The sequence below is a fragment of the Cicer arietinum genome, chromosome 5, assembly GCF_000331145.2.
Source record: "Cicer arietinum cultivar CDC Frontier isolate Library 1 chromosome 5, Cicar.CDCFrontier_v2.0, whole genome shotgun sequence".
NCBI lineage: Eukaryota > Viridiplantae > Streptophyta > Magnoliopsida > Fabales > Fabaceae > Cicer > Cicer arietinum.
This window is the reverse complement of record NC_021164.2, coordinates 49,954,290-49,968,306: the sequence shown is the minus strand read 5'-3', so window position 1 is coordinate 49,968,306 and position 14,017 is coordinate 49,954,290. Positions and strand designations below refer to the sequence as shown.

At 30.7% G+C, this 14,017-nt stretch overlaps 1 protein-coding gene, 1 long non-coding RNA gene and 1 pseudogene across 2 annotated transcripts; 1 reads left to right on the top strand and 2 right to left on the bottom strand.

The window, feature by feature from the left end:
• Positions 1-2,927: 2,927 nt before the first annotated feature.
• Positions 2,928-7,806, bottom strand: LOC101510599 (proteasome subunit beta type-7-B-like). The gene is made up of 9 exons (XM_004500083.4): positions 7,667-7,806; positions 6,800-6,971; positions 6,025-6,166; positions 5,791-5,887; positions 5,639-5,708; positions 5,437-5,541; positions 4,055-4,153; positions 3,874-3,961; positions 2,928-3,163 (listed from the first exon to the last, which is right to left on the bottom strand). The coding sequence occupies exons 2-9, from the start codon at positions 6,938-6,940 to the stop codon at positions 3,090-3,092; spliced, it is 816 nt and encodes a 271-aa protein (XP_004500140.1). The 5' UTR covers positions 6,941-6,971; positions 7,667-7,806; the 3' UTR covers positions 2,928-3,089.
• A 2,277-nt stretch (positions 7,807-10,083) lies between these two features.
• LOC101495787 (beta-glucosidase 13-like) overlaps positions 10,084-14,017 on the top strand; it is a 40,984-nt pseudogene continuing 37,050 nt past the window's right edge.
• Positions 12,447-13,085, bottom strand: LOC140920256 (uncharacterized). The gene is made up of 2 exons (XR_012162977.1): positions 12,907-13,085; positions 12,447-12,815 (listed from the first exon to the last, which is right to left on the bottom strand). It is a non-coding gene; the product is annotated as an uncharacterized lncRNA (long non-coding RNA).

Here is a 14,017-nt window from a genome sequence, read left to right as displayed (position 1 = left end):
CTCAAAAAGAACTACGACATAATAACCGCTCTAAAAACAAAGGGACTACGGTATAGTAACCGCTCTAAAAATCGAATGGATTACGGCATTACAACCACTCTAAAAGTCGAATGGACTACGACATAACAATCGCTCTAAAAACCAAAGGCATAACAACCGCTCTAAAAACCGAAGGGGACAACGGTACAAAACCGCTCATAAGTATCGATGGGACAAAAAGAAAGGGGGGAAGTGGCTCGGAAATTAGGCGAGTAGAATATAAAAAGGAGAAAAGAGAAAGTTGGGAAATGCATCCAACTTTAGTGTAATGGAAGCAAACTCACATACATTTTCTAACCAACGTGTGACTTTAATATTGACAGAGTTGAAAACTATTCAAAATATGAGAGTTTTCCAACGTGGACTTCAAAATAAAATTTATTTCCAATGTGGGACTTGAATTTTAAAAAACATGTTTCTTTTCCACTTAAATTTACAAAAAATATTTTTTTTCAATATGGGACTTAAATTTTAAAACAAGTTTCTTTCCATTTTAATTTACAAAAAATATTTCTTTCCAATGTGAGATTTGAATAAATATTTAAATTTACACAATAACATACTTACGTTCCAACAATTCTTCTTTCGGTAAAAAAAAGTCATAGAACCTTCCAATGGCAACAGAACGTGTTTAGCAATTCTTTTCAAAATTTTCATCATCTTGTTGAGAGGTTAGAGATGGTGGAGGTTTGGTTTTGGTTGTGGCCACAACTTTTCCAATGGATAAAAGTCTTACTTTTTCTCTTATTCATGACAAGTAATCATGATTACCTTTTATTAAGAAGTCTCACAATATACAAGATTAGGTTAATCTTTTAGATTTTTTATGTACATCGCATATTAATTTCGATTTCAAACATTTTGAAGAATAAGAATTATACTGAGATGTGAACATTCTAAACTATCAAAATCTTTGAAGGGGCAATGTTTCTTATTTAATAAATAAATCAAGAGAATTTATATAAGGATAAAACAATCGATTTGGACATGAATTTTTAACAAGATTTAATTTTTTTTTTTATAAAATTAAACATTTCTTCAACAAGAGGTTTCATAAATATGCAAGCAAGTTGATTTTCAATGTTAACGAAGTTTACTTCAATCTCTTTCTTTTCAATATGATCATGAATACAATGATTTTTAATTTTAATGTGCTTTAATCTGGAGTGTTGTATTAGATTTTTGGAGAGATTTATTGCGCTGGTATTATCACACATAATCAAAATGTTTGAGTACCTTAGTGAGTAGTCTTCCAACTGATTTTTCATCCATATGACTTTTGTGCATCAGTTAGTAGCTGAAAGATATTCTACTCCAGTGGTAGATAATGCAATTGTATTTTGTTTCTTGCATTGTCAACTAGTTAGGGCTTGTCCTAGAAATTGACATGCTACATTAATGTTTTTTCTTTGAATTTTGTCTCCAACAAAATCAACATTACAATATGTTACAAAATCAAAATGTGACGATTTTCTATACCAAAAACAAAGATCCGTAGAACCTATTAAATATCTAAAAATTCGTTTAACTGCAATAAGATGGAATTCCTTGGGACAAGTTTGAAATATAGCACACGATTCTACTGCAAAAACAATGTCAGGTCTACTAGCAGTGAGATAAATAAGGCATCCAATCATTCTTCTAAATTCTTTTTTAGAAACTGATTGTTATTTCCCATTTTTTCTAGAGTTGATGAAGGATGAGTAGGTGTGACCATAATTTTTGCTGCATTCTTTTTAAACTTTCTAATAGTTTCTATTGTATATTTTTCTTGACACATATAGAGGGATGGATTCATGAGATAGTTTGTGCGAAAAATGAGGGGTGGGAAGTCTACTCAATCAAGCGGGTAAAGAGGTTCTAATTAAATTTGTCCTTCAAGCTATGGAGTGTAGGATTAGAGGATCTGGTGGATGTCAAGAGAGACCAATGGATGGCATATGATTTTATGGCCCAAGTCTCTAGCTTTGTAGAGGTGGAAAAGGTGAGGGAGCTTATTGACTCCACTAATAAATGTTAGGACATACATAAGTTGGGTGAGGCTCTATCTATGCTCGCATACCTTTCATAAAAGCACTAATCCCATGACCAACTAATTCCAAATTTATTCTATGAGTCTGTATGAGTTGGAGTTTTGGAGGTGCAAGTGGTGTTTTTTGAGTCTGCATGTGGTATTGGTGCTTTATAGCACTCGTTTTTTTTTTATTTGTTGCCTTTTGACTATATTACTTTTATGTAGCAAATGGTCTAATATGGCTCCACATTTTTGTTCCAAGGTGTTAGGTGTAAATCTTTACTTTCTATGGTAGTGTGGCTGTAGTTTTTAAACCACCTACTTAACTTTTCTTTATTCTAGTGCTAGATCTTTTTACGGAATTTGTTTAGTGGGAGACAAATGATATTGTGTCTATTGTCCCAAGGCCACTCTAGTTTTTATCTTTCTATGTGAGTTTATGTAATTTGGAACTCTCTACTGTTATGAAGAACTATGTATCAAGGGTACTGATTTGGTTTGAGGCTCTGCCTCAGACCTTTGCTAAATGAATACAGTTGAACAAAAATAATGCTGAAAGTTCCATCACTTTATTAAGATATATCCAAGGAAGAAATGAATTTGGGAATGTGTTTTCATGATCATTTTTTTCATTCTTCTTTCGTACCATTGTTTCACGAGATTAATGAGCTACATTATTGCACAATAATTTTACATGATAACCAATCAAACTGCACAATTTTACCACATTATATTATATTGAAAATTAAAAATAAATAATGTTTAATATAACCGGGCCAACCCTAGTCAGACCCGATCCAACACTGGTTCAATGGCCAATTCGGTTTAGATTAACTTGGTTTTATGTTGAGTATTTCGTAGCCAAAACTGGAAATGAGACAAAGAAACCTTCCAAATGATGAAATTTCTGGTTAATAACTTGCAACAATCTAAGGAAAGCGAAACCTTTTTAGGTAAATAAAAACCAGGCTTCTGAAAATACAATTACAATATCACAAACATTGCACTAATCAAGTTTCATACTTGACCAATTTTTTTACTCTTCCATAGCATCTCCTTCAATTACTTCAACCTTCTCCTTCAAAGCAGTAATCTTAGTTAAGAGAACCTCTGTAACATAGATAAACATAAAATATTAGATAGATATTATATATCCTTTAATTTCAAAAGGAATAAACTCCATATTGTTTAATCAGCAAAAAAATAACGGAGGCAGAATAAGTAGAGATAAAGAAGTATCCAAGGTGTATTGTCTATTATGTTCTATAAAATTATTAATCCAAGGAGTATCCTTAGCATATTTGGGATAAGACAATGAATATTTCAGATATAACTCCAAGAACTTGTCTTAAAGCTTCTTATACAATATGGTTCTTCAGAAGTGGAATTGGAGTGTATCCTCCTTTATTAATTATTTGGAGAAACAAAACAGCTCCAAAAGGTAATTTGGTTATGAACAGCATTATGACTACTCCTATTTCACTCTTGCTATCATTTTTCACCCTCCTCTCTGGTCAATCAAAGCTAGTTGTTGAGGTTTTACATATAAGTTATATAAATGGTGTAAAAATTTCATAATAGCAGCCATACTGCACTATGCTATCTAGCTATGGTGTTTTTGGGGTCATTCCCTGCATTACACAATCCGACATTCTAGCAGTTCACAGCACCATATTCCTTGAATCATAATATTTCTAGAATGGTGACATAATATTATCATTGCTAATATGATTGCAAAACAAGGACATATAATCATAGGCAAACAATATAGTTTTATTGCATTCTCATGTGCAAAAAAATAAGTAAAGTTTGCAACAAACCAGTCTTTTTGGGGAAGGTAAAGCCATTTGGATTGACAAATGTGCGGGGATTTGGCAGGAGGTGATTCCTTAGATATTCCTTATGTCCCTACGTGGCATTAACAAAAAAGTTGTGCATAAATTAGATTTATATGCATCGCCTCAATCAAACAACTTGTAGGATTAGGCATAAAGACACTACCTTGGTTATAACACAAACATCGACATTACTTCCACTTCCCAAGTCATTAAATATACCAGCACATATTGCCTCAACAACTAGCTTAACCCCTTCATCCCTCTGCACCGGATCAAAATGTTAATATCAAATTAAAATCTCCATTGAATTGCAAAATTAAGACATGGTTGAATTACAAACACCGACAACATTAATTACAACAATTATAATGTATTCCCTCCAGACTCAATTATATAAGCAAAACTAACTACTTACACACAGATTAAGCATGTTAGTTAAGTTCATTTAATTTTCTTGAATTCATATAAAATAAAAAAATGAAATACATTTCTTAAACTAGTTTTAATGTTACTTACGGTAGAGGATCCTCACATTTCAATTGTCTAGAAGTATGTGAAAGGCAATTTTGGAATAATGACATTAAATAGGTCTAGTTAAATTTGCTTATAAGTTCAACAAACTAAGGACTTTTTTTGTTTATATTTGAGTTTGGAGGGAGTACAGCATTATATTTAGACACTGAATGGACATTAGTTTCATTTCATCCTAATAAAAAGGAATGTAAATACAACAACATTTGACAGAATATTATCAAATGTAGTCTTAGAAGCTTTAAGGATGTCTTTCCACATGGTCTACAACAATAATAAAACTGCCCAGGAGACTACACATGTGCCAATCTCCACTAATTTACCCACCCACTTATCTGTTTCTTTTCATCATTGATTTGTTTTCATCTAACTATTACAAGTAGGGACGTTTGCATATTGGATTAGATCAGTTTTGAGGGAAAAAAATCATCTGGTCCGATTTTGATATATGATAATACAGTTAGTTTGATTTTTATGATTTCATTTATTTCAGTTCGGAATGGATTGTTTTCAGTTATTGTATATAGTCTTTTGTTTAGGACAATTTATTATTTATGACCATTAAAAACGGTTACATAAAGCATGGTAGATACTACATTACGAAAACGTGCCTTAATCAACAATATCAAACTTCAAATAAAGTTTAACGACCATTGATTTAGTATGATAAAGGCATATATATGAATAGTATAATTTTCTATTTTTGGATTGACCGATTTGCATCATAGAAACAAAAAATTGATAAAATCCATTCAAAAGAAGTGCTTTTCAAATTTTTGGAATTTTTTTTTTCAGTTAGTTTGGCTTTTGGCTTTTGGCTTTTAGGTTTGGTTGTTACGCTTTATATTGGATTGGATATGAACACATCTAATTGTAGGTACACTAAAGATTTTGAATTGGACTGGAGCTTTTTATTTTCTTTTCTGTACAGCACGCTGCGGGTGCAGTCTAGATTTTTAAATAAAGGGCTAAATTGAAGCATGCATGATTTTTAGCCTTAGTATGAGTACTTACACTCAAGCTTTCCTTGTATTTAGACTCAAACACAGACATCGCAGCAAGTGAACCAGATCCCATTGTGGCAAATGGAAGAGTGTCAGTTGAGCCATGTGGATAGATCTACGAAACATGAACACAAATAGTAATGAGAAATCCAACTATATCAATTCCAAATACGAAAACTTTAGATAATAAAAAGTTTAAACAACGAACTAACAGTATGTAAATGTGGTCCAGTGATGTCAACCCCACCAAGAACTAATGCAGCAGAGACATGACCTTGGTAACTGCACATATTTTAATGAGTTAGAATCTTTGGTTGATACAAGGAGCAAAATCACTTAAAACACAGAAGTTTTGAAACTCAACTTGAAAAGGTGTCTCTTAAGAAGAGTCAGTGCTGTAACAACTCTTGATTCACGACCAGTATGGTAGCGATGTAGTTGCAGCTGTGAGCTAACCATGTCTACAATAAATACAAAACATCTCATCATTTTGGTTTACCTATATAAACAAGATGAAACCTAAAGACTAGCCATATGCAACATTTCATAAGGAATGAAATAAAAATGTGCAACAAGATATGTGCATTATTAAAGATACCTGTTACGGCCTCTGTATCAGCAGCAGTGCCTGCTCCGCAGCAATATATGTTGGGTGCCATATAATGAATTTTCTCACAATTTTTATCAGCGACAATGGGTCCTTCTGTTGCCCTGGTATCTGCTCCAAGAATGATACCATCCTGAGGCAAATTTATTTGTGGGAAACGTCAACGTTAAAAAACTATACAAACGAAACATAAATACACAAAGTTACAACAAAATGTGGTACAATTCTGTATTCATTGACCATTTTGTAAAAAATCAATCAGAGCAAGCAGAGGAACTCAGTTTCAAATTTATGAAGCAAAAAGTGAACATCAAATCTCAGCTTTAACATTTTAAGTTTATAAACACAACCCAATTGAATGTTCTCCAGCTAGATGACGCAATGCAGACTAGGGTAAAGCTCTTGAGATCCCCCCGCTTACCTAATTATAATAAGCAATTCTAGAACTAGTTAATTATTCATTACCCAATTTATAAATCTATGCATGAGTTTTACCAAATTAGGAGTTTTACAACATTTGTTTGACTTTCCTTGACATACACAGAATCTTAGAATGCCAAGCAGAAAAATTTTAACAAAGCATATTTCAAGTCACTCTAGAGTCCAATCTAAGACTAAACTTGACAGTCTTTGGATCCATCATTCCAAGGAGGACACTGCTTCATGAACTCATGATAAGATGCAAGCAAATGAGTAAAAACAAATACTTCAGAAAACCACATAAAGAAAAAAACATAACAGTAATTAAAACCATTATTGTTCAGACCTGGAAAACTAAACCAACAATAGTGGTTCCAGTCTTCAAATAAGAAGGGGCTTTAAGACCCTTCTTTTCAAGCATATCATTTCTTCTGCAGAGATCAAAACTGAACCCACCCTTAGGAGGAAGATCCATTGCCTTAGTCATACTCGAAATTCAAATTGACCCTGGAAACAAACTGAGACCAAAAAGATAATAATAATTGTTAATAAAATACATCAAATACTCAAAAACTAGCCTCACTAAGCAACAAAACACCTTATAGGCATTTTCAAATGGAAAACTTCAAACTACATTTTCATATGCTTCACAACCGTTGTGCAACACATAAATTAGCATACATTGATTCAGCACAATGAATAGTAACACAGATTAATGAACATTAAGCAATCATAAACTCGTACAAACATAAAAAGCCTCAATAAAAAACTACTTAACCAAAAAAGGCATGTCCCTATTACCCCTTACCAAATTAACAAAACTCTTACATGATAAAATATTCTTGCAAAATCAACAACAACAAACTCGAGGCATGTCTTAACATAACCAAAATCTAATTAAAAACAAATCATCTTTACAAAGCAAAAATACAACAAAATTAAAAATTTAAGTAAGCATATAAATATAAATATAAATCCTTTACAATCTCACGAATCCAGAATTATCCAATATCCAGTAAAATTCGAACCAGTTCACATTGAAACATAAACTGAGTAAAGTGAAAATTTGAAACTAGACAACAGTCCTATCCATAACAGAGATTGCATTTTTATCGGATTTGTACAGTGAGAGGATAGTTAGGGTTTTAAATAAAATTGGGGTTATTTCGTTTTTAAGCATGAACTGAGGATTTTAAGGAAGAAGAAATCTGACACTTAAAGATGAAATTGACCACAACGGATGGAGGAGGTCCGATCTGATGACGTGGCGGCCGGAGATGGTAGCGGTGGGGTTTTGAGGGAAAAAGAGCTTCTCTTAACTTGATGAGAAAGAAAATAATGAAATATGTCTGAGTTTGAGGAGTGGCGCGCGTGTATAGGCTACAATAACTGAACCGGGACTAAACCGGGTTCAAACTGTTTCGCAAAAATTAATTGGTTTACCTCAAATGGTTTTGAAAAACCAAACCTTATATTTGGTTTATTGCTATGGAAACACGTTCCACTACCCTTTCTCAGGTTCCAAGGTAAATTAAATGTGATTTTTTAGAAGAAATTAGAGAGTTGGAGAAAATGAATTAAGTCAAACATAGTTTAAAACTTAATTTGATAGCTAAATTGTTACTTGTTTTATGAACTAAATAAGTTGAACTTGAATTGAAAATTAAGTGTATTAATTAAATGAGCTAGACTTGAGCTAAATATAATTTGACTAGTATAAAATCAAAGTGTAAATAGATAAGTCTATTAAACTCAAACCATGTTTTAAGTTAATATCAATATAAGATGTAGTCAATTTTGCATAATAGAGTTTGTCATTGGGGTGGGAATAGGTCAGGTCATTCTAGGCTTTGAAAGGCCTGAGTCTGGCCTATCATAGGCTTTTTTTTCAGTCTGGTCTGGCATTTTTAAAAGTCTAGTGACCTAGAAGCCTATTTAAAAGTCTTATTAATATTAAAACATTTAAATGTTTTACTCATACCACATACTCTCCACATACCAATTTCAATTTCAATGTACATATCTATATATATATTAAACAAAAAATAATTTTCTAACAAAATAATTTTAAAAAAATCTGAAACAAACATCCTTTAAACCCTAAAACATAATTCTTAGTTTCAAAGAATAGATTTTTTTTTTTCTTCTGAAACAAACGCACATATTATTACCTCTCAAACAAATATGAAATGACTACTGAGTTATTGACTAATTGAATGGCTACCGAATATGGAACGACTACCAAATATAGAATGGCTACCGAATATGGAATGACTACTGAGTGATTGCCTAATTGATAGAATTTAAAATAAGAAATAATATTATTAATATAATAATAAAAAATAAATATTAATAAATAATTAAATATATATAGGTCAGTCTGTCATGCCTAATAGGTTTTTTTATAAGCATGAGTCTGACCTATTTAAATAAATAGGTTTTAAAAATAGTCTAAGTCTATCCTTTTTATTAAATAGATCAGGTTATAGACCCATGTCGGACGGCCTAACCTATTTCCATCCCTACTTGTCATGATTGCTCCCTTGACGTCCTAAAAAAAAGTATAATGTTGACCCTTTGAAAAATTATTTTTGTAAACTAACTACAATTTCATTCTCGCAATACCTCAAAACTAATCATTTGTATATTTCTATATATGGAGGAATTGTACCCAAAAAAGAGGTGGAGGAAAAAATGGAGTTTCCATAATTGGTGCTACTGAAACACATGTATAAATTTCAATAGAAAGTCATATGTTGTTTAAATGGAGAATGAAATAGTTAGATTACACGAGTTTCTATTGTTTGAGAGATTGAAAGAATCCGGTGTTTTCTTGTTTTCCCTTTGGAAATGTGTAGCGGTGATACCATGTGTTTTAGAGCATCCACAATAGAATACTCATGTTTGAGTGCTTAAACGAGTTTCACTTCTACACATTCCTTATTTTATAATTTTTTAATGACAATCCTTAATAAGCATAAAATATCTCTAATTAAACATCTCAAAAAAAATTAGTAAATAAATTCCACTAATAACTACATTTCAACAACTCATTTATTTTATATAATTTATTGTATAAGACCCACATAAAATGAAGAAAAATGATATTTGCATAATCACCCTTCACTGTAAGCATCCAAAAACTTTTTCTAGCCTATTTCTAACCTCTGTAAGCATCCAAATAAAATCATATAAATAAATAAGGATTTCTTAATTACTTTAATCTTTAATAAATTATTTTTTTAACTGTTAGATTTTGTGGTAATTATATTATCTTATGAAAAAAAGTTTAATTTTTCAACTAATAAATTATAATTACATATAATTTCATAGGAGAAATATTGACACTCATTTTTAGAATTAGAAATAAGAATGATAATGGTTATATATACTAATGTTAATAACTTGAGTGTTACAGTTGGAAAGTCTATTTATAGAAATCAAGATTTGTATTCCTCAAGAGTCAAAGAAATCTCAAAATAATACAATCATATATTTTCGTTGGAATATTTTTGTTTAGGTTGTCGTAAATAAGCACCGAAGCTAGGTTGTTTTTTAGTTTTTCCACTATATATATAGTATGATAATAATTGTGGTTTTTCTATAACCAAATTACAGATTTCTCTTTGATTGCAAAAGATGGAGATTTTTTCATCTTTGAGAACTTCTAAAACTATTCTTGCAATTTTGTTCCTTGTTTTGCTTTCCAACATTTCAGCTCAGGCACAAGGTTTGAACATTTGCTTTTATTGCTTTTTGAATTAACAATCTTCTTAAAAAATGCCTTACATGAATAGTAATATACCTATATAAACACAATTTTGGTAACTTTCACAAACTCTGATCATAAATAACTTATGAAAACACATTGATAAAAAAATAATAGTTTACAAAAACAGTTTATAATTTATATAAAATAATTTGATTTTATTTAACCTTTTGATTTAAAAATAACTTATAAATAAACATCTTTAAATCTTAGTTCAAGACCTCCAGGTTATGTGTGAGATTCTAGTGGTAATTATACTATATAAAAAAAACACTTATATGATAAACATTTATGTTATAAATTCTAGATTTTGCTTATTAACATTGTTAATCATTATCATAAATGTAAAATAAAATATAATGACTTTAAAGTGACATGACAATATTAATTTATAGTTAAAGTTGAAAAAGATAATTAAGATCACATAGAAAAAACAAAAAAGCATTTATTGTAAAATATTTTTATATGTTAAAATGATACTTGTTAATGCAAAATAAAACATTTCATCTAAAATAAAATTAATATATATAGTCTTAATTTAAAATTCGAAACATCAATATTTCAATTATAATTTTTTATTATATTTTATTCGAGATGAACAACCATTTTTAATCACAAACAACACTTTATTTTGAATTGATGAATGCAAAAGAATCCTTTTTGCAAGTAAAGTATGATCTTCATTTTTGAATATGCATTGAATAACGTTTCTCATTACTCTTGATTTTATTGTAATGATGTTCCTATTACAGTTTTAATTCCCAAGCTGAAACTTACTCATCAAGACTTATATGCTTCAAAGGTACTCCTGATTTTTTTACATAATATAAGTTTTAGACATAGATACAATAATATTGAGTATACATTAATCAACATGAAATTGCTGAATATATAGATCGCAAAAGCAGCTGCAACCAAACCATATGACTTTCTATTGAAATTTATAAATTCTCCAAGTAATTTTCCGGATTGGACATCATTTCCATCTGGATTTTTATTTGGTACCGGATCTTCTGTGCTTCAGGTACATACTGAAAATCCGTAATATATATATACTTTCCATACAATTTTAATTGTTTTTCTAAGGAATTAATTTGTATACATACACCATGTAATTATTTTCTTACAAATGCATTCAAGCAAACTACTCCATGTAATTTTTGTTGACGATATTTTAAAAATTAACATAAAAAAGTGATATTATAATGTGATTTGATTAAATGTATGTATACAAATTTTAACATGGTAAATGCATAGAAATTAATATTTTCTTTCAATTGTATTATCTAAGAGATATTCACTACGCGAAAAAACGGCTTTTACAGCGCTTTTTTTAAGCCATTTACAGCGCTTTTTCAAAAAAATAAGCGCTGTGGAAACGAGCGCTGTAAATGATACAACAGCGCTTTTATAAAAGCGCTATAAAACATGTAAATACAACGCGCGCTTGTTATGCACATTTTACAGCGCTTCTTCACAAAAAGCGCTGTAATATGCACCCCGTCATATGAGTTATTGGTGTGCATATTACAGCGCTTTCTCACAAAAGCGCTGTAATATGCCCACCCATAATTTCATATATGGGTGTGCATATTACAGCGCTTTCTCACAAAAGCGCTGTAATATGCCCACCCATAATTTCATATATGGGCGTACATATTACAGCGCTTTCTCGAAAAAGCGCTGTAAAATGCCTACCCATAATTTCATATATGGGTGTGCATATTACAGCGCTTTCTAACAAAAGCGCTGTAATATGCCCACCCATAATTTCATATATGGGCGTACATATTACAGCGCTTTCTCGAAAAAGCGCTGTAAAATGCCTACCCATAATTTCATATTATGGGTCTGCATTTTACAGCGCTTTTCTTGTACATATTACAGCGCTTTCTCACGGAAGCGCTGTTGAAGGTGCACCATTAAAGCGCTTTAGAACAACATTTTACACCGCTTTTTAAAAAAAGCGCTGTAAAATGTGTTATTTTTTTTTTTTTAAACGCTGTAAATTAATTATTTGAAATGAAAAATGCTTTTTAGCTTTTTATGGCACTTTTTTTAAAAAGCGCTGTCTTTTATCATTGTACCCAAAATTATTTTTGATCCAAAATCACTTCACAATCAGTAGAACAGAACATATTACAGACAATCAGTAGAACAGAACATATTACAGACAATCAGTAGAACAGAACATATTATAGACAATCAGTTCACACAATCAATAGAACATAAATCAGAACTCTGTAACTTTTTTAACATATATGTAACTCTGTAATTTACAACCTAAGTAACTACATTCAGATACATATATACAACCTAATTTACAACCTAATTACCTACATTCAGATCCATTATATAATAACTAACAGATCCATTATATGCATATATTGTGTCCTATGATCATTTACATATAATAACTAACAGAATATACATTATATGCACTAGCTACCATATAATATTCAGATCCCTTGCCCAGCACAAGCTATTTCCCAGAAAATCAAATAATTTTCATGTCAAGCACGTACTGACACCATTCTTCCTTTAATTCCATCAGATCTTCCTCAGAATATGATGGACTGGAATTGGCAAAGTACTGCAATATAAAAATTGAACATATTATATTAAGTTAGTATCAAATATATAGATAATTTATATATGAAAATCATATAATGCAAATACCGTACCGTTTCTGGGATAATAGTTTTATTCTTCTCAACAATCTCCTTCATGAATCTCAATATGTAGTACCCACAGTCGATGTTATTTGTTTGACGAGGGCACTTTATTGAGATCCATGTAATGTTATTAGACTTCTGCTTCGACACTTTAGCACCTCTTTGAGCTCGATAAACTTTTAAGGCACTATCGAATGAATAAATGTGATTATTAGAGCATGAATATTTATATATATATATATATATAAATATTCATGCTCTAATAATCACATTTATTCATTCGATAGTGCCTTAAAAGTTTATCGAGCTCAAAGAGGTGCTAAAGTGTCGAAGCAGAAGTCTAATAACATTACATGGATCTCAATAAAGTGCCCTCGTCAAACAAATAACATCGACTGTGGGTACTACATATTGAGATTCATGAAGGAGATTGTTGAGAAGAATAAAACTATTATCCCAGAAACGGTACGGTATTTGCATTATATGATTTTCATATATAAATTATCTATATATTTGATACTAACTTAATATAATATGTTCAATTTTTATATTGCAGTACTTTGCCAATTCCAGTCCATCATATTCTGAGGAAGATCTGATGGAATTAAAGGAAGAATGGTGTCAGTACGTGCTTGACATGAAAATTATTTGATTTTCTGGGAAATAGCTTGCTGCTGGGCAAGGGATCTGAATATTATATGGTAGCTAGTGCATATAATGTATATTCTGTTAGTTATTATATGTAAATGATCATAGGACACAATATATGAACATGCATATGGATCTGAATGTAGTTTAGGTTGTAAATTAGGTTATATATATATACGTATCTGAATGTAGGTAATTAGGTTGTAAATTAGGTTGTATATATGTATCTGAATGTAGTTACTTAGGTTGTAAATTACAGAGTTACATATATGTTAAAAAAGTTACAGAGTTCTGATTTATGTTCTACTGATTGTGTGAACTGCTTATGGTATTTGAATATGTTTTGTTGTTGTGTGCACTGATTGTGAAGTGATTTTGGATCAAAAATAATTTTGGGCACAAAGATAAAAGACAACGCTTTTTAAAAAAATCTATTCGTTAAAATCATAAACAAAATAATACAAATTAGTTA